At 36.0% G+C, this 22,009-nt stretch overlaps 1 protein-coding gene and 1 long non-coding RNA gene across 2 annotated transcripts in view; one reads left to right on the forward strand and one right to left on the reverse strand.

Moving 5' to 3' along the window:
• Window positions 1–22,009, reverse strand: part of LOC147914252 (uncharacterized) — a 47,933-nt gene that overhangs the window by 10,619 nt on the left and 15,305 nt on the right. Inside the window, exon 2 of the long non-coding RNA XR_015555610.1 lies at window positions 14,666–14,781. This is a non-coding gene — a long non-coding RNA (uncharacterized LOC147914252). The remainder of the gene's footprint in view (window positions 1–14,665; window positions 14,782–22,009) is intronic.
• Window positions 16,430–20,337, forward strand: DEFB126 (defensin beta 126). The gene is made up of 2 exons (XM_004442505.2): window positions 16,430–16,487; window positions 20,052–20,337. The coding sequence occupies exons 1-2, from the start codon at window positions 16,430–16,432 to the stop codon at window positions 20,303–20,305; spliced, it is 312 nt and encodes a 103-aa protein (XP_004442562.1). The 3' UTR covers window positions 20,306–20,337.

Raw genomic sequence — 22,009 nt, forward strand, 5'->3', positions numbered from 1 at the left:
TTGTTTACCAAAGCAATAACAGCAGGGCAACTCAAGCTGGTGGTTTGTAGATCTTTGAAAATAAACTTTAATGATAGCTTACTATGGAATTTTTGGAATATAACTTGAAAGAAGTTAAAAGAACTGTGTGATTTATCTATTATCTACCTATCTATCTATCTATCTATCATCTATCTTTCTATTTGCGGCTTAATCTTCCAACTTTCACATCTACCTATTGATATGAATAAGATGTCTTAGTGTTTACATTTCTCAAAATAAAAACTGGAAGAAAGTTGATGCTCACCTTTACCTCATTCCAGTAAGAAATAATATTCATCTATGCATGCATAAACTAATAGAAAGAAAGCACCATCTGTTTACTAACAGATGCACTTATAGTAAAATAAAAACGTTATTTTTGGTTAATAATTATTTTTCATGATTGCTAATATATTTATGTGATTTTAATCAATTTTGTTCCAAACATTGATGACTCAATTTTGAATATTTTGTTAAACATTTTGAGCTTTAGGTTCACAGAATTTCACAATAATAAATTACAATATATATCCATGTTTTGTTGCAGAGAAATGTGATAAAATAATCCATAATAGCCTTTCAAACATAAAAAATATTCCATTATGATCTAATTATGCGAAGAGGATAGATAAAAACTTAAACTGGTGAAATAAAAGTTTAAAGAAAAAATGATGTAATGTTTCTAATTGCTAAAGAAAAGCTTCTTTGCATATTTATTAAATGGATTATTGCCATCAACAAATTGTTACACATTCCAATTGAATTGAAATATTAAATTGTAATTTTCACACGTCAACTTTTATGATACACCAGTAATCATATCTTTTTATTATTTAAAGTTATGATGAAATGTTTTATTTCTCGCTCTCAAATTGTGTTAGGTAAAACACACCCTCAAAATTCAAAAAAGTTTGGATATCACTCCTAACACTGATGTAAGGCTTCAAACATTACCTGGTGCACATTGATGATGGTTCTTCTGCTACTCTGATCGTCCAGTTTTTCTAAAATTACTTGATATTCCATTTCCATGAATATAGGCTTCCTCCGTCATGCAGCATCATAACTTTTGCTTTCTTTTGATAGTTGTCCTTCAGGATCCCCTGGAGCTCAATAAGCCATCACTTCCCTATATGAGAATTGACCTCCAAATTGCTCTAACTTCATATATAAAGTTATAAATAGAGTATTTGCACTTGGTTCCTCTTTGTATAGTTTCCAGCTCCAGTCTGAAGTTCCCCATCTCCTGAGCCACGCTGTGCATGTTACATATATGATTTGATATGTTAGATGTATGATATGTGTTTTCTCCATTCTCTGGGTTTCTTTTTCATTTTATTGATGATGTCTTTTAAAGTACATCAGCTTTTAATTTTGATGAAGTTCCATTTATCTTCTTTTTGTCACTTTTGCTTTTGGTGTCATATCTAAGAAATCTTGTCTAACCCAAGGTGATGAAGATTTATTCTCATATGTTCTCCTGCAAGTTTTATAGTTGTAGCTTCTACATTTAGCTATTTGATCCATTTTAATTTAATTTTTGTATGACACAAAGGAGGGGTCTAAATTCATTCTTTTGCACGTGGTTCTCCAATTTTCCCAATACTATTTGTTAAAAAGAGTCTTCTTTCTCACATTAAATTGTCTTGAAACCCTCTAGAAAATCAACTAACATAAATGTTGGGGTTTCTTTCCAGGTTCTCAATTCTATTCCATTGTTATATAGGTCTAGCTGTTTTGGAGGGTCCCCCAAGACCCACGCCCGCCCCCCCCAGGTTTGATAATTCACCAGACTCACCAAACCAAGAAAAAGTTTTATACTCATGTATAAAATTTATTATAGTTAAAAGATACAAACTGAAATCAACAAAGGAAAAAGACATGTAGGATGAGTCCAGAAGAAATCGGGTATGAGATTCCAGTTGTCCTCTCCTGGTGAAGTCACAGGACACAGCTAAATTCTCCTAGCCATGATGTGTGACAAGATGCGCAAAGTGTTGCCAGCCAAGAAAGCTCACTGGAGCCTTGGTGTCCAGGGTTTTTATTGGGGATCAATCATGTAGGCATGGAGCACTCACAGGACTGAAATCAGCTACTCAATCTTCAGGCCCCACTTCCAGAGTTCAAACTGATAGGGCTTGGCCTAAAAGTCCCAGGTATACGAAAACGGGTATTCATCATGTATCATATTGCTAGCATAAAATATCTGGCGTAGCCCAAGTCTCAAGTATACAAAGACATTTTATCAGGTAGGATATTTTAAGAGCTCAGAAGTTATTTGCTAGAAGCTGGTCAAGGATCAATTCTGATGACTTTTAAAATCTGTAGATTTGGGGCAACCACAAGTCTACTGAGTTAACCCTTTACTTCATACTCCACATCCATAGCCCTGTGCCTAGGCTCTCTTACAGCAAAATGATCCTGGTTGTCTGAGCATTTATATTTAGCATAACATTCATGTAACAAATATAGCAATAGTATCAGGATGAATATGCCTAACATTTGGAGGAGCCAGTGTGGGGTAGGAACAGACTTAAGAAACAACTAATCTACTCTATAAATCCATTACATACATTTTCATACTAATTTGATTACTTGATTCCCTTTTGGTCTATAGCTTTTACCTTATAATAAATGTGTGCAGAACTATTTAGCACAGAAATTAGCTGATGGTTAACAAAATCCAGTTTTTCCTCAGGCTAGTCATTTTCCATTGGTACTACATTACCAGGAGGCTTTAACTCAATCTCCCAATACATTCGATCATCAGTATCAGTATTATCTCACGACTTATTTAATAAGGTAGTTGAATCTTACCAAGAATGCCAATGTTACACCATATCATAGTAGGTCATGGTACAATTCAGTTCATTTAAGGATCACAGAAATTTTTGCTATGCCTTCCCAAGAGAAATAGCCCTTGACCATATAGAAGATATTATTATAGACAGGCATCGTTACTATTATTTGGTTATTTCTGGGTTCCAAGTTAATTGAAGACAAAGCCTTATTTACTAGTGTTTCTCTGACAATACCAAGATATGATAAGTATTTCAAATGTCAATCTCTTTTGACATCTTTCAGTCATTGGGGAAGATTCAACTAATGCCCAATAGCAAGTTAGTGCCTCAAATGATATGTACATATTGCTACATCTAGAAACTTTCTTTTTTTTAATCAAAATATATTTGACATATAACTATGTGTAAGTTTAAGGTGTACAACATGTTGATTTAATACATTTATATATTGCAATATGAGTGCCATTGTAGCATTAGCTAGCACCTCTACACATCACATGATAATGATCATTTTTTGTGGTGGTGAATAAAGATCTAGTCTCTTAGCAAGTTTGATGTTTATAATAAAATATTAACTATAATCACCATACTGTGCATTAGATCTGCAGGACTTACATATCTACTACTTGCAAGATTATACCCTTAAACAACATCTCTTGTATTCCCCCACTGCCAGGTAACCACCATTTTACTCTCTGCCTCTATGAATTTGACTATTTTAGATTTCATATATAAGTGATATCGTACAGTGTTTGTCTCTCTCTGTCTGACTTATCTCACTTAGCATAATGTCCTCAAACTCTATTCATGTTGTCACAAATGGCAGGATTTCCTTCTTTCTCATGACAATAATATTCCATTGTATTTTATACTACATCTTCTTTATCCATTCACCTGTCGATGGGCACTTAGGTTGTTTCCATATCTTGGCTATTATGAATAACGCTGCAATAAACATGAGAGTGCATATATCTCTTTAATATGCTGTTTTCATTTCCTTTGGCATACGCCCAGAAGTGGAATCACTGGATCATATGTAGTTCTATTTTTAATTTTTTGAGGAACATCCATATAGTTTTCCAAAGCAGTTGCACAAATTTACATTCCCACCAACAGTATACAAGAGTCCCTCCACATGCTCAGCAGCACTTGTTATTTCCTGTCTTCTTCATGACAACCATTCTAACAGGTATGAGGTGATATTTTACTGTGGTTTTGATTTGCACTTCTCTGATGGTTAGTGATGTTGAACATCTTGTCATGACTAGTTGGCCATTTGGATGTATTCTTTGGCAAAATCTCTATTCAAGTCCTCTCCCCATTTTTAAATCAGATTGTTTGGCTTTTGTTGTTGTTGTTGAGTTGTATGAGTTCTTTATAAGTTTTGGATATTAACCCTTCATTGAATATATGGTTTGCACATATTTTCTCCCATTCTGTAGGCTGTCTTTTCATTTTGTTGATTGTTTCTTTTGCTGTGGAGAAGCTTTTAAGTTTCATGTAGTCTCACTTGTTGATTTTTTTTATTGTTTGTACTTTAAGTGTTATACCCAGAAAATCATTTCCAAGACCAATGATGAGGAGCTCTTCCTTATGTTTTCTTCTAAGAGTTTTATGGTGTTACGTCTTATGTTTAAGTCTTTGATCCATGTCAAGTTAATTTTTGTTAGTGGTGTAAGGTAGGGGTCTAATTTCATATTTCTGCATGTGTTTATGCAGTTTTCCCAACACCATCTGTTGAAGAGACTCTCCTTTCTCCATTGGGTGTACTTGGCTCCCTTGTCAAATTATAGTTCCCTATGTATGCAGGGAGTTAATTCTGGGCTTTCTATTATGTTCCATTAGTCTATATGTCTATTTTTATACCAGCACCATACTTTTTAAATTACTATAGCTTCACACTATAGTTTTAAATCATGAAGTGTGATGTTTCTAGCTTTGTTCTTCTTTCTCAGGATTACTTCGGCTATTTGGGGCCTTTTGTGGTTTCATACAAATTTTAGGAATGTTTTTTCTGCTTTTGTGAAACGTGTCATTGGAATTTTGATAGAAATTGCATTGAACCTATAGATGGCTTTGTGTAGTATGGACATTTTAACATATTAACTCTTCTGATCCATAATCCATATCCGCTATCCATAATCCAATATCCTTGGGATATCTTTCCATTTGTTTGTGTCTTCTTCAATAAAGTCTTGTTGTTTTCCTTGTACAGATCTTTCACTTCCTTGGTTAAATTTATTCCTAAGTATTTTATTATTTTTGACACTACTGTCAATGGAACAGTTTTCTTTATTTCTTTCTCGGATGTTTCATTGTTAGTGTATAGAAATGCAACTGATTTCTGTATGTTCATCTTATATCCTGCAACTTTACTGAATTCGTTGAATAGTTCAACTCTTGATTGAGTCTTTGGAGTTTTCTATATATAGAATTATATCATATGCAAATAATGACAATTTTACTTCTTCCTTTCCAACTTAGATGCCCTTTATTTCTTTGTCTTGACTAACTGCTCTAGCTAAGACTTCTAATAAAATATCGAATAAGAGTGGTGAGATTGGCTATCCTTGTCTTGGTCCTGATCTTAGAGGAAAAGCTTTCAATTTTTTACCATTGAGTATAATGTTAGATGTAGTTTTGTCATATATGACCTTTATTGTGTTGAGGTATGTTCCTTCTACCCTCAATCTATTGAGATCTTTTATCATGAAAGGATGTTGTATTTTGTCTAATGCTTCTTCTGCATCTATTGAGATGATCATGTGATTTTTTAATTCTTCACTCTATTAACGTGGTGTATCACAACTATTGATTGGCTTATGTGGAACCATCCTTGCCTCACAGAGATAAATCCCACTTGGTGTATAATCCTTTTAATGTATACTTGCATTCAAGTTGCTAATAATTTGTTGAGAATATTTGCATCTCTATTCATCCAGGATATCGGTCTATTGTTTTCTTTTCTTGTAGTGTCCTTATCTAGCTTGGCATCAAGGTGATGCTGGCTTCACAAAAAAAGATTGGAAGTGTTCCTCCCTCTTCAATATTCTGGAAGAGTTTTCAAAAGGATCAGCCTTAATTCTTCTTTAAGTGTTTGGTAGAATTTGCCAGTAAAGCTGTCTGTTCCTAGGGTTTTCTGTGTGGGGAGTTTTTGATTTGATTCAATGTCTTTAATTGTTATTGCTCTGTTCAGATTTTCTATTTCCTCCTGATTCAGTCTTGGCAGATTGTATGTTGATAGGAATTTGTCTATTTCTTCTAGATTATCTAATTTGCTGGTATTTAATTGTTCATGGTAGTCTCTTATGATGCTACACATTTCTGTAATTTCTGAAATGTCTCCTCTTTCATTTCTGATTTTATTTGAGTCTTCTCCCTTTTTTCCTTATTAGTCTAGCTAAAGGTTTTTCAATTTTGTTTATCATTTTGAAAAATGATCTTTTCTGATGTTTCTCTTGGTCTCCATTTCATTTATTTCAATTCTGGTCTTTTTTATTCCCTTCTTTCTGCTAATATTGATCTTCACTTGTTCTTTTCCAGTTCCTTGAAGTGTAACATTAGGTTCTTTATTTGAGATCTTTCTATTTTTTAAATGTATGCACTTATTGCTATAAAATTCCCTTCAGAACTGCTTTTGCAGCATCCCATAGATTTTGGTATGTTATATTTCTATTTTCATTTGTTTTGAGGTATTTTTTTGTTTCCTTTTAATTTCTTCTTTGATCCTTTGGTTTTTCAGAAGTGTGCCGTTTAGTTTCCACATATTTGTACATTTTCCAGCTTTCTTCTTATTGCTGATTTTAGTTTCATACCACTGTGGTTGGAAAAAGTAGTTGATATGATCACAAACTTCTTAAATTTATTAAGACTTGTTTTGAGTCCTACCATATGTTGTATCCTGGAGAATGTTCCATGTGCACTTGAGAAGAATGTGTATTCTGCTGCTGTTGGATGGAATGTTCTATATATGTCTGTTAGGTCCATTTGATCTAAACTATGGTTCAATTCCAATGTTTTTTTATTGATTTTCTGTCTTGAAGATCTATCCATTGCTGAAAGTGGGGTATTGAAGTGCCCTAATATTATTGTATTCTTATCCCTTCAGATGTGTTAGTATTTGCTTAATACATTTAGGTGCTCCAATGCTGGTTGTGTATGTATTTAAAATTATTATCTCTTCTTGGTGTATTGACTCCTTTATCATTATATAATGACCTTCTTTGTCTCTTGTTACCATTTTTGGCCTAAAGCCTATTTTGTCTGATATAAGTATGGTTATCCACACTTTCTTTGGTTTCCACTTGCACGGAATACCTTCTCCCATTCCTTCACCTTGAGCTTATATGTGTCCTTAAAGCTGAAGTGGGTCTCTTGTAGGCAGAATATAGTTGGATCTGTTTTTTTATCCATCCAACAATTCTGTGCCTTTTGATTGGTGAATTTAATTCACTTATTTTCAAAGTAATTATCAATGTGCAAGGACTTACGACTGTCATCTTATTGTTTCCTTTCTGGTTGTTTTGTATTTCCATTGTTTCTTTTTCCCTTTGTTTCTGCCTACTTTTGTAAATTGGTGATTTTCCATGGTGGTATGCTCTGTTCCCCCCCCCGCCCCTTTTTTTTTACCTTTCATGAATCTACTCTAGATGTTTGCCTTGTGGTTACCATGAGGCTTACATAAAACATCTCATAGATAAAAGTCTATTTTATGCTGATAGCAACTTATCTTCATTTACCTATAAAGGCTCTACCCTTTTGCTCCCCTCTTTTATATTTTTGATATCAAAATTTACCTCTTTTTAGGTTGTGTATTTGTTAACAAATTATAGTAGCTATAGTTATTTTAATACTCTTTTCCTTTAACCTTATACTATAGTTAAGTGTTTAATACACCATCCTATTATAGAATTAGAGTTTTCTATATTTGACCAATATTTTTCACCTTTACCAGTGTGTTATATAGTTTCATATGTTTTCGTGTCACTGATTAACATCTTTTCATTTCAGCTTGAAGAATTCCTATCAGCATTTCTTGCAAGTCAGGTCTAGTGGTGATGAACTCCCTCAGCTTTGTTTGTCTCCTTCGTATCTGAACAATAACTTTGCCAGATAGAGTATTCTTAGCTGACAACTTTTAACCTTTTATCAATTTTTTTTTTCTGAGGAAGGTCAGCCCTGAGCTAACATCCATGCTAATCCCCCTCTTTTTGCTGAGGAAGTCTGGCTCTGAGCTAACATCTATTGCCAATCCTCCTCCTTTTTTTTTCCCCCCGAAAGCCCCAGTAGACAGTTGTATGTCATAGTTGCACATCCTTCTAGTTGCTGTATGTGGGATGTGGTCTCAGCATGGCCAGAGAAGCGGTGCGTCAGTGCGCGCCTGGGATCCGAATCCAGGCCGCCAGTAGCAGATTGCCCGCACTTAACCGCTAAGCCGCCGGGCGGGCCCTCATCACTTTGAATAGTTATTCCACTGTCTCCTGGCCTTAGGATTTCTGCTGAGAAAGCTGCTGATAGCCTGAGGAGGGTTCCTTTGTAAGTTACACTCTTCTTCCCTGGCTGCCTTTGACATTCTCTCTTTGTCTTTGATTTTTGATAGTTTCATTATGTTGTGTCTTAGAACAGGTCTTTTGGCCTTGAAATAATAAGGTGATCTATTTGTCTCATGAATTTGGATGTCCAAGTCTTTCCCCAAGTTTGGACAGTTTTTAGTTATTATTTCTTTAAATAAGCTTTCTGCCCCCTTCTCCTTCTAGAATCTTGATTATTCTAATATTTCCCCTTTGATTCAGTCCCATATATCACGTGGGCTTTCTTTGCTCCCTTTTATTCTTTTTTCTTTGTTCTTGTCTGTGTTGTTCCAAAATTCCTATCCTCTAAGTCACTTATAATAACTTCCCTCTGCTATTCTCTGCTACAGATGCTCTCTATTGCATTCTTCATTTCATTCATTGAATTGTTCATCTCCAGAATTTCTGTTTGAGTCTTTTTTATGATACCTCTCTCTTTGGTAAAGAGCTCATTTTGTTCACGTCTTTTTTTCCCCCTAATATCATTGAACTGTCTTACTGTGTTCTTGTAGCTCATTGGATTTTTTCCAAAATGGCTATTTTGAATTCTTTATCACCTAGATCGCAGTATTCTCTGGCTTTGAGCTTGTTTGTTAGAGAATTATTGATATGTTACCGTGATGGCATATTACTTTGATTCTTCATGTGCCTTTATTTTTGTATTGCTGCTTCCATATTTGAAGTAGCAGAAAACTCCTTAAATTTTACTCGTCTTCGGATGGCTACTAATCGTTGGTGTTGCCTTATCCGGGCTTTCCTAGGTTTCGCATGATTAAACCAGCTCCCCTCTTCCTGCTCCCTTTTGCGGCAGAATTCTTAACGCTTTTATGTTTTCACTTCTTAGAACTCACCAGGCTGGCTGCTGGAAACCTCCATTTGGTTTCCAGAAGGTGGCGCTACAGCTCCAGTTTGTGGTTTCTCCCTTGCCCGCAGACCCTGGTCGTTTTTCTGAGAGCACTCTGCGGGAACCGCTCTCGCTGCCAACCTCCGGGGCCCACACAGGGTTGCCGCCACGGAGTTGGGAGATGCGTTGTTTTAGCACTGGGGAGTTGTGGGTGCCTGTGGACCTGGTGGCGAGATCCTCTAGTAGAATACTTCCAGAGGCTTGTGGGCAGCCTTCCCGCTGAAGTCCTGCAGCAGTCCGCAGGAACCGCTTTCTTTTAATGCCCTTTGATACTCTTATCTGCTTCCTTCTCTTTCTCCTCCCTCCCCTCAGTCACGGGAGCCCTGCCTCAGTACTCTGCGTTCTTCTGGAGAGAAATGGCTTTCTCCAGCCACAATCCATACAGCTGGGGTAGCCGGGCCCTCACTTACTGCTTTCCACCTCCTCAGCAGGAGAGGTCACCACTGCGCTGGACAGCCTAGCCCTGTGCAGTGTCTGGGGTGGGGTGGGGAGAGGGATATGACTGGGGTGGAATTCCTTCCTCTCCATTGTGTCCAAGCTTGTATCCAAGCTTGTATCCTTCCCCCTCCAATGGTGTGCTGGAATCTCCTCAGGCAAGCTGGACTTCTACAAATTTTCTGTAGATTGGTTTGCAATTTCTAGAATATCACATAAATGACTTTGGTCTTGGCAATGATTTTTTGGATATGATACCAAAAACACAAGCAACAAAACTAAAAATCAACAAGTGGGACATTAAACTTAAAAGCTTTTGCACAGGGAAAGCAACTATCAACAAAATGGAAAAGGCAGTCTATAGAATGGGAGAAAATATTTGCAAACCATGTATCAGATATTAGATGAGGGGTTAATATAAAAAATATATAAATAACTGATACAAATCAATAATAAAAACAAACAATTTAATTTAAAAATGAGGAGAAGACTTGAATAGACATTTTTGCAAAATGACATCCAAATGGCCAACAGGTACATGAAAAATGTCCATCACTAACCATCAGGGAAATGCAAATCAAAACCACAATGACATATTACCTCACACCTGTTAGAATGGCTATCAAGAAGACAAGAAATAATAAATGTTGGCGAGGATGTGGAGAAAAGGGAACCTTGTGCACTGTTGATGGGAATGTAAATTGGTACAGCCTCTATGGAAAACAGTATAGAAGTTCCTCAAAAAATTAAACTAGAACTACCAAATGATCCAGAAATCCCACTGTGAGTACATAACCAAAGGAAGTGAAATGGGATATCAAAAAGATATCTGCACTCCCATGTTTATTACAGTATTATTCATAATAGCCAAGATATGGAAACAACCTAAGTGTTTGTCAATGGATGAATAGATAAAGAAGATGTGGTATATGTATACAATGGAATAAGCTTCTTAGCCATGAGTAAGAAGGAGATTCTGCCATTTGCAACAGATGGATGGATCTTGAAGGCATTACGCTGAGACAAGTCAGACAGAGAAAGACAAAGGCTGTCTGATATTACTTATATGCGGAACGTAAAGAAGCCGAACTCAGAGAAACAGAGTTAAGAATGGTGGTTACCAGGTGCTGCCAGGTGGAGTAAATTGGGAATATGTGGGTCAAAGAGTAAAAACTTGCGGATAGAAGATGAATAAGTCCTGGAGATGCAATGTACAGCTGTAATTATAGTCAACAATACTGTATTATACACTTCAAAGTTGGTAAGAGGCTAGATCTTAAATGTCCTCACCACAAAAAATAAATGATAATTATGTGACATGATAGAGGTGTTAGCTATTACACTATGGTGGTGATCATATGGCAATATATAAATGTATCAAATCAACACATTGTACACCTTAAACTTACACACTGTTGTATGTCAATTTTATTTCAATTTTAAAAAGACCAAGAAAAAGATATAATGATATAACTAATAAGTGAACAAAAGAGATAAAGTGGAATAATAAAAAAAACTTCATTCATGTAAAAGGAGTCAGAAAGGAGGGAAACAAAACAAAGAGCACCTGGGACAAAGAGAAAACAAATAGCAAGATGCTAAATTTAAATCCAAGGTATCAATAATCGCACTAAATGTAAATGATCTTAACATTCCAATTAAAAGGAATAAATTGCTGAATTGCATAGATAAGCAAGACCGAAGTATTTGCAGACTTAAGATATATTCATTAAATAAAGAGTGGTGAAGAACTTGAATAGCTATATTAATATCAGACAAAATAAATTATAGAGCAAAAAATATTAGCAGGCATAAAGGAATCATTCCTATAATAATGGTGTCAATTCATGAAGAGGACATAGCAAACCTAAATGTTTAAAGACCTAATACCAAAGCCTCAAAATACTTGAAGCAAAGACTAATAAAATTTATGAGGAAAAAGACAAATTCACGATTATAGTCAGATATTTCAACCACCTTTTCTTAATTTTTGATGGAACAAATAGAGAGAAAAAAGAAAGGTGGAGAATTGAACAACCTATCAACTAATTTGACCCAACTGACATTTATTGAACATTCCAATCAACAACAGACATTCTTTTCCATTGCACATGGGACATTTACCAATCAATGAAATCAAACACTAGTTTTTGAAAAGATCAATATACTTGATAAAGCCTAGCCAGAATGATCAAGAAGAAAAAAGAAAGAAAGATACAGATTACCAATATCCAGAATGAAGCAGGAGACATCATTAGAAACCCTGTAGGCATTAAAAGTATAACAGGGGACTACTATAAACTTTATGCAATAAGTGTAACAACTTAGATGAAGTAGCCAATTTCTTGAAAAGCATTAACTATAGTACTTCAGATTGGAAAGGAAGAAATAACCTGGTGACCCGTATCTATTTGTTATTAAAACTTTCCAGCAAAGAAAATTTTAGACCTAAATGGCTTCACTGGTCAATTCTACCAAACATTTAATAAAGAAGTAACACTAAGTCTACATAAACTCTTCCAGAAAATTGATGAGGAAGGAATATTTCCTAATTTATTCTCTGAGACTACCAAAACCAGACATTAGAGGGCCGGCCACCCGGCCTAGTGGTTAAGCTTGGTGAACTCCACTTCAGCGGCCCGGACCCAGTTCCCGGGTGTGGACCTATGCTGTGTTGGCGACCCATATACTAAATAGAGGAAGATTGGCACAGGTGTTAACTCAGGGCGAATCTTCCTCAAGCAAAAAGAGGAAGATTGGCAACAGATCTTATCTCAGGGCAAATCTTCCTCAGCAAAAAAAACAGGCATTAGCTTTAGAGTTAAAATAAAACTACAGGGGTACAGCCTGGTGGCGGTGTAGTGGTTAAGTTCCCGTGCTCTGCTTCGGCAGGCCAGGGTTCGAAGGTTCAGAACCTGGGTGTGGACTGATGCACCATTTGTCAAGTCATGCTATGACAGGCATCCCACATATAAAGTAGAGGAAGATGGTCACGGATGTTAGCCCAGGACCAATCTTCCTCAGCAAAAAGAGGAAGATTGGCAACAGATGTTAGCTCAGAGCTAATCTTCCTCACCAAAAATAATAATAATAATAATAAAATAAAAATAAATAGAACTACAGACCAATATTCTAAATGAACCTGGAAACAAAAATACTTAACATTTTAGAAAATAAAGTACAAAAATACTCAAAAATAACACACTCATGAACAATTGGAAATTGTTACAGGAATTCAAGGTCAGTTAAACTTTAATTGGCAATGTAATTAAACATTTTAACAGTCCAAAAAAGAGAAACGATATGATCGTGTCAGAAAGAAGCAGAAAAAAATTTCAACAAAATTCTTTATCCAATTATGATAAAAATACTCAGCAAACTAGAAACAATAGGGAACTTCCCTAATATGAAAAAGGACAACTACAAAAAACCTACAGATAATATTCTACCAATGGTAAAAGATGAATGCTTTCCCCCTAAATTTGGCAAAAAAGGCAAAGCTGTCTATTCTTAGGATTTCTATTCAAAAGTGTACTGTATGTTCTTACCAGTACATTAGGGCAAGGAAAATAAATACAAGGCATCCACTTTGGACAGGAAGAAAAAAAACTCCTTGTATTCACAGACAAGACGTTCGTCCACGTAGAAAAGCCTAAGGATGAGCTTGTAGAACTAAAAAGTAAATTTAACAAGGTTTCAATATACAAGGTCAATATACAAAAATCAACTTTATTTCTGTATGCAATCAACAAACAATTGAAAGTAAGAGAAAACATTAACATATCCATCAGGATCAGAAATAAGAAATACTTCATAATGAATACGACAAGATTTGTGTAAAACTAAAAAACACCACTGAGAGAAATTAATCAAGACCTAGATAAATAGAGACATAAACCATGCACACGGTTTGAAATATTAACATGCCACTTTCCCCCAAATTGATCTATAGATTCAGTGCGATCCCAATCAAAGTCCCAGCAAGCTTCTTTGTAAAAATTGACTGGCTGATTCCCACATTTATATAGAAACACAAATGACATACAATTGCCAAAAATACTTTATAGAAGAACATAGTTAGAAGACTTACACTACCTGAATGCTAGACTTTTGTAGAGCCATAGTAATTAAGACAGTTAATGTTGGCATAATGATAGACATGTACCTCAGAATAGAGAGTCCAGAAATGGGCTCAGACATTCAGTAATGAAAAAGTAACATTTTCAGCAAATAGTGCTGGGAAAATTGTCTAGCCATAGTGTTTTTTCACTATGGTTTTTTTTTTTAAAAGATTCTTCACCATTACCTCACACCATATACAATTTTAACTCAAAAATTGAACATAAACTTAAATGTAATATCTAAAACCATTAAACTTCTTTCTGCAATTTTTCTTCTGAAACATAGGGAAAAAAATCTATGGGACCTTGTGCTTAGAAAAATTTTCTTAAATGTGATACAAAAAGCAGAAATTATAAAATAAAGATCAATAAATTGGACTTCATCAAAATGAAAAACTTGTACTCTTTAAAAAACATTGTTGTGTAAGTGAAAATGAAAAATATTTGCAATTCATGTACCTAATAAAGTTCTCATACCTGGAATGTATAAAGAACTCTTATAATTTAACAATGATAAGCAAGAATCCTAATCAAAATATGAGCAAAAGATTTGAACTGACACTTCACCAAGAATATATATGACGGCAAATAGTACATGAAAAAATACTCAACATTTTTATTTGGGAAACGCATATTAAAATCACAATGAGCTACCACTAAGCACTCACCAAAATAGCTAAATTTTTAAAGCTGATCATTCCAAGTTTTGCCAAGAGAAAAGGAACTCTCCTAAACTGCTGGTAAGAGTGTAAAATGGCACAATTATTTGGAAAACAACCTGGCCATTTCTTAATAAGTAAAATATATACCTACCCTGTGACTCTGCCATTCCACTTCTAGCTGTTTATCCAAGAGAAAGAAAAGCATATGTCCACACAAAGGCTTGCATACAAATGATCAATAGCATCTTTACTTGTAGTAGCTAATATCTGGAAACAACCAAAATTAAGAGGTGAATGAACAAACAAATTTTTGAATATCCATGAAATGGAATATTAACAATGAAATAAAGTGAACTATTACTGTATGCAATAACATGGATGGATCTCAAAATAATTACACTGAGTGAAAGAAGACAAGCAAACAAAAAGAATATATGTGTATGATTTCATTTATATGATGTTCTAGAAATTGCAAACCAATCTATAGAGACAGATATCAGACCACTGGTTGTCTGAGAAGTATGGAGGAAGGAGGAGAAAGAAATAGATTTCAAAGGAGGACAAGGAATCTTTGAGGGTGATGCATGTATGCATTTATCTTGATTGTAGTGATGGTTTCACAGATGTTTACATATGTCAAACTAACCCAATTGAACACCTTAAGTAATACAATTTAATATATGTTCGATATATCTCAATAAAGCTGTAAAAGAGAGGGAAAAAATAAAATCTCCACACAAAGAAGAAAATCTCTAAGATCCTGTGGATTCCAGTCACAATCCAGAGAGTCGCTCAAAAATATTTTAACAAAATTAAAGTTTGCTTTGACTGCCTGCCTCAAACCCAGTTCCATCCAGAGGAAACAACTATTGTTAAAATGATGTGTATTCTTCCACTCTTTTTAGTTAATGCCTTTACTGACATATACACACAAAACGTTTTTACACAAATTAGAATCATTACTATACACATTATTCTACAACATTGCTTTTTCGCTCAAAAATACGTTTAGAAAGATAAAATCTGCTGCTCTCTTTTTAGCAGATGTATAGTATTAAATCACATGGATGCACTTCATTTAATGATATTCTTTTGATGGACTCAAATGGGGATTTGAAGACATCTTTGTATATATATATCTTTGAGCATTGATTTATTTCCTTAAAGAAAGACTTTTTAGGGGCTAGCCTGGTGGCGTAGTGGTTAAGTTCGGCACACTCCACCTCGGCAGCCTGGGTTCACAGGTTCGGATCCTGGGCGCAGACCCACACCACTCATCAAGCCGTGCTGTGGCGGTGACCCACATACAAAATAGAGGAAGATTGGCACAGATGTTAGCTCAGGGCCAATCTTCCTCTCCAAAAAAAAAAAAGACTTTTAAAATACCTATTATAAAAAAGTGCTAATTTGTACATTCAACAAACAATTATGTAGGTACTTCTCTGTACCCAGGACTGATAAACAGAAAAGAATCATGTGTAATCAGTGTCCTGAAAGACCTCTCATTTCAGGGGAAGAGACAGGTGAACAGACTGCCACAATGCGGTAAGATAAACACTGATAGAGCCATCACAAAGGCTGTGAAGAAATGCAGGAGTACCCAGGCTTGGAGGATCAGAATAAATTACTCTTGGAGGGGTCCTTTCTCTCTGAATTACCATATCATTCTTGCGTCATCTCTTCTTTCACATTCCCCCAAGGCAGGCCTAGAACAGAACTCTGAAGAGTAGTGTCTCACTTAGAGCTGCTGGCCAATGGACCAAAGTTATGTTTGGCACAGTATCTTGTATCCTTCTCGTCCCCTGGCTGAGCCCAACCCCAGCTAGGGAGGACAATAAAGACCTGTGTTCAGAGTCACACTGAATAGAGGGTTCTGGATGCCATACAACCCACTGCCTACTGTCCTTCAGGAGCCATGAAGTCCCTATTGTTCACTCTTACAATTGTTTTGCTCCTGGCCCAGTTCATCTCAGGTAAATAGCATCTTGGGGAAGAAGAAACATCCAGCTAGAACAGAGTCCTGCACATGGAGTCCCTATTATCAAACTGTCCATGGGAGTGGGGAAAGTGTACTCACAGGAGGGGGGCTGAGCCTTGCCCTACTTCTTCTCTTAGAACAAACACTTCTGTTGTAAGACATCTCAAGGCTCTCACAATAGAGCAGTGTCTATGATTGGAGCTGAGAGAGGAGTATGAGAATCCAAATGCAGAGATGACCCTGATATCCCAAATTTCCCTTTACCCTGTCACTTTGTGTCAGCCCAGTCCAGCGTCACCTTGCTTCACTTTGTATGGCACCAGGAGTTACCTCCTGAAGTAACAATTCTGTGATGTTACTTCTCCAATTTTTTGATCCTACAGGGAAGGTCTCCCTTTTTTTTTTCTTCTTGGATGTGGTGAACAGGACAGGGGAGGCTGTTTCTAAGTTCCTGTAGGACCATATGGCGAAAAGGGGAGAAAATTATTCTGGGTGGACATGGGGGAAGATTCAGAACTGCTGGAAGTCCTATGTCATATTTCAGCCCTAGTTGTGTAAGCGTTCCTTCCTTTTAATTAATTCTGTAGTTTATATTTACAAAATTAAGACAGGAACACTGCAAGTATTTGGGAAATAAAAAATTGGCTACCATTTCATTACTTCTTATATTTTCTAAGTTTTACCAAGTTGTATGCATGTTTCTAATCTGATTTTTTAACTTAATATTTTATCAAAAAGAAATTTTGCAGACCTTTATTCCTTGAAAATACAATTTGCAATAGATGTTTATTATTCTATTTTTGTACCAATATTTACTTGGAAAGACCTCTATTGTGTCATTTAAGTTATTTTTTCCAACGTGTCAGTATTATAAACAGTGTTGTAATCTACTTTATAAATCATTGTGGGATTTCTAATATACAAACAAATTTTAGAAGCTCTGTTTCCAGGTTATAGCATATTGTTTCTTTTAAGGGAATTGCCATACATTTTCAAATGGTGACTCTTAGTATATTAGTGCTTTCTTACTAATTTGTTTATTTTACTTGATATTAACTTTGATATTCAATATTACTGTAAATATTACGTGCTGGTTTTTTAATAGCTTTATTGATATATAATTTCATATCTATGTCACAAAGTATTATTTTTTAAAGGAACTGTTATACATTTTCAAATGATTACTGTTAGTACATTAGTGCTTTCTATCTAATTTGTTACTTTTACCTGACAGGTACATTAACTTTGGCATTTTATCTATTGTAAATTATTGTATGTCAGTTATTTTTAACACCTCTATCGATGTAGAATTACCCTATAGTTCACCTATTTAAAATGTAGAAACCAATGCCTTTTAGAATTTTTAGAGAGTTGTGTGACCACAACTATAATCTAAATTTAGAACCTCTTCATCATCCTAAAAAGAAACTTTGTACCTATAGCAGTCAATCCTCACTTGGCTCAACCAACCAAGGCAATCATCTATTGTTCACTTTTTTAAATTTTTATTAATTTATTGAGGCATAAAATTTTTGTTTTCATATCAAATGTATTGATGTTTTTCTTTCCATTCTCTATTAGCTTAGAAAGTTCTTCTCTGTGTTGAGAGCAGTTATTCACCCAAGCTTTATATTTTCTATGGTTCTATTTTTTATATGGGATTATATTTGATTTGTAATTTTTTAATATATGGCACAAAGTGACAAACTAACTTTTTGAGAAAGAACTTCCTAACAGAAAGAGAGTTGTGTAATAACTGTATAGCCTGACTCTAGAGATAGTAGTTTTTGTTCTCTACTAATAGCATACTGTTCAAACTGATGGATAAGAGGAAATTAATAATGGTATGAAAGTTGCCTTGGATGATGTTTCTGGTCTACTGCATCCTTGAAATTCTATGAGTTTAGATTACATGATTTCTCTCTCTGCCTCTGGGACTTGATGTCATACATCACATACTCGAGTGGTGTTCTATGGAAATGGAAGGGTCCTGAGAAAACTCAAGTTCCCTTTCTAGACAAACACAAGCAATTCAGGAGTATTCTGTGAAATTAGTCAGTCCATCTCCAAGATCCAGTGGCATTAGAAATGGAACATTTAGGTAGGACATTTGGGAGGGAAAATCAACAAAACACCAAGAAACATGGAACATCGGGAATGGAAAGAAGGAAACAATAGACTTTATCTGAGATTTCCATCCACATGTCCCAGCTGAAGAAAGACATTTGAGTGTCATGTCCATGGAGATGTTTGTGACAGTGAGGAAAAAGAGGATAATAGAGTGGCTGGAAAGGAAGTTTAAGTCAAAGCGCCATTGTGGAGAGCCCTTGAGGCATGCAGAGGAATACGAAGAGGAGAAAGAGTCATGAAACAACAGAACTTCCTCAGATACATCAAGCTCTTCACCAGCTCACGGTCTTTGAATGTGCTATTCTCTTACTTCTAACAATCTTCTTCTAGCTCGCCACATGGCTGGATACTTTTTGTCTTTCATGTCTAGTCTTCAATGTCACTTCCTCAGGGATAATTTCTTATACCACCCTGTCAATAGTAGCTCTATTCGGTTACTCTCTACTACATCACATTATTTTTTTCCTTAATTATATTTATATCAATCTGTAGTTATTTATTTACTTCTTTATTGTCTTTCTCCTCCTCTCTGATGTAGGCTCCTGGGCTTGTCTGTCCTGCTCAGTTGGCGTTGGTTATATATATTTTGGTTGAATAAGAGAATAAATGACTCAACATAGAGCAAGGTGGGGAAGAGTTCCAACATCTCTTCAAGGCCTTCTATATGTTAAACTATGTGAAGGGAGACCATATACATATATACAGGCACACCACGTAGAATGTCTTTCTGATTGACATATTCCTAGTAAAATGCCTCTCGTATGTTTTATTCCTAAAATTACCCAAAAAACCTGCACATATCTCAATATTATATATAATCAATGTTTATATACAAAAAGTTTATATGTACTTGTCTATCACTCAATACAACATTTTGAAAAAGACAGTATGTAACGCAAGCATAAATTTATGTTCCAAATATAATTTGTAAGACTTCAGAAACATGTAGAGACATTTTGAAAATCCCACCAAGTGTCAACAAAAGCCATGTGTGTTTGGGGTAATTCTGAGAAGCATTACAATAATAATTTAAGCATTCCACATTTTAAAATGATACCTGTGAGTTCTATTTAGGAGTTTAAATGTGTTTTGGTTACATTTTAGGAAATTGGTTGGGGATCTTGTGTTGATGTGTAATGATGTGTTATATTTTTTCCCATTTAAAAAATGAGAAATAGGATTCTGGTGAAAGTTTGCATGCAGAATTCTGATTTCAGGAGTGGTAAGTCCATACATATATCTACAAATCTATACGTTTATGTATGAATAAAATCTCATTTATTCCTCAGAAGATGTTTTTACTATTAGGACAAATATAACAAAGCAACTGGTAAAGACTTGAATAGTCAATGCTCGAAAAAGCTTGTTGTTTTAAATTTATTTTGATAAATATCTTTTGCTTAATGATCTATATAATTCCTTTACGCAGGTAATTGGTTTTTAAGAAAGTGTGAAAACAAAACCGGATATTGCAAGAAAAAATGCAGAATTGGAGAGTTACAAAAATATTCTAAAGGGAAATGTGCCATACGTAAGGTGTGCTGTGTTATGGATATCAACCACGACATTAAACCCTTAACTTTCAGTAATACAGCCTCTATGCCAACTGTTAAGAATCAACAACTATCAACTACTAAGAAACTAAAAACTACAGTAATGGTAATCACTACTTCAACTGTTTGAACATTCCAGCCTCTGTCTCCTGACCTAGGATTCCTGGTTCATTAAAGCAAAAGGGCTTATTCTGGGGTCCGTCTTCTCTCTCTGTCCCCCTTCCCCCTGTCCCTCCACTCGATAATGTTTGGAAGGGCATCACGTTTCCATAGCACCAGTAGTTCCGGGGTAGAAATGCAAACAAGACAGAGGCCAGGCACAAGTGAGGGTTAGTCCAAATCACTCACTAAGGACTGATGGACGGAAGTGGTGTCGTCACTGAAGACAGCTCCCAGCCCACAGGCCCACAATCTGCCGACAGCAATGATTATCAAACTTTAATTTGCATCAGAAACATCTGTAGGGACTGCTAAAACACAGATGTCTGGGCCTCATCTCCAGTTTCTGATGCTGTAGCAGAGCCTGAGAATTAGCATTGCTCGCAAGTTCCCAGGTGATGCTGACGTTGCTGGTCAAGGTACCACACTTTGAGAACCACTGGCCTATAATATGGAATGATCGAAGACCCCCTCCTACAGATTGAAGGCATTTGCTACGTAGTTTTGAAGTGATTAGTAACACAAAAGCATTCCCACAGAGTGCTTTCATATTCATGTCTTATTGGGTGTCCTACAACAACCCTGGGATGTAGATAGTGTGACCTCACTTCAGAGAAGGGAAATATTGATTTGTAGGCATGAGAATGGAGACAGACTTAATTGACTACCAAGAGCACTTTGCCACTACACCTGATATTATCCAACTCTCTTCTCTCTCTGGAAATATACATTCATATGTACTGCCAACTTAGAGAGGATGGAAGGGGGATCAAAAGGTCTGTAGTGTGAGCTAAATATTGGGATAGGCACTCACGTTTAGCCATGAGTTTAGCCGTTAAGACTTTTCCCTTAAGAGCTCAGCCTACACAAGTCAGAGAAGGTAATCAGAATGAAATCTCACCTTCATTTATGCTATATCTTCACCAGGAGACAGGCCTCTATATCCTTCAAGAGACACATCTCTGACCTATGTCATTATCTAGCAGGGGAGATTTGAGGGGTGGGTCCTCACAACTAGTAGGACATCAGTGCCTCTTACACCCATGGCTATCATTGGAGGTAGAAGTCCTGAACTCACACAGGAAGGTGGGTGGACAGAGGCAGGTCGCTTCAGCAGAGGAGGATAGAAGAAAAAATCACGAGCTTTGGAGTCAGACATATATGAGGTCATTCGTGGTCCCACCATCTATTCAGTCTTGGACTATGGAAAATTGATTTCCCACCTTTGAGCCTAAGTTTCTGAACTTGAAGAACAGAGAAAATATTTACACCCACTCAGGGCACTTTGAGGGTTGCTAGAGTAGTATATTCAAATTTACTCACGTCATAGGGACTTAGCTGCAGCAGGTTGCTGATTCCTGGATGAAGAGCAGAAAGGCACATTTCCCGAGGGGCCTGCCCACTGGACCATGGCTGCTCTGCACGGGCATGGGTGATTATAAGCCATATTTGACCTGGGGAAAATCTCGTTACTACACACAGAAGAGTGTGACAGAGATTAGGATCAGGATCTCTTTGCACAGCCAGAAGGTTTTAAAGGCTCCTGGGAGAACTCACTGTGCTTTCTCCTCAGTATCACCTTGATCACTACCTTGAAAACACCTTAGAGCGATGATCTCTGTGATTACAGACGCAGAAGATAATCTTAGTGCTGCAGCCTGAAACTTTACCCTCC

Source organism: Ceratotherium simum, chromosome 21 (genome assembly GCF_057802395.1).
Source record: "Ceratotherium simum simum isolate JZ-2026a chromosome 21, ASM5780239v1, whole genome shotgun sequence".
Taxonomy (NCBI): Eukaryota; Metazoa; Chordata; class Mammalia; order Perissodactyla; family Rhinocerotidae; genus Ceratotherium; species Ceratotherium simum.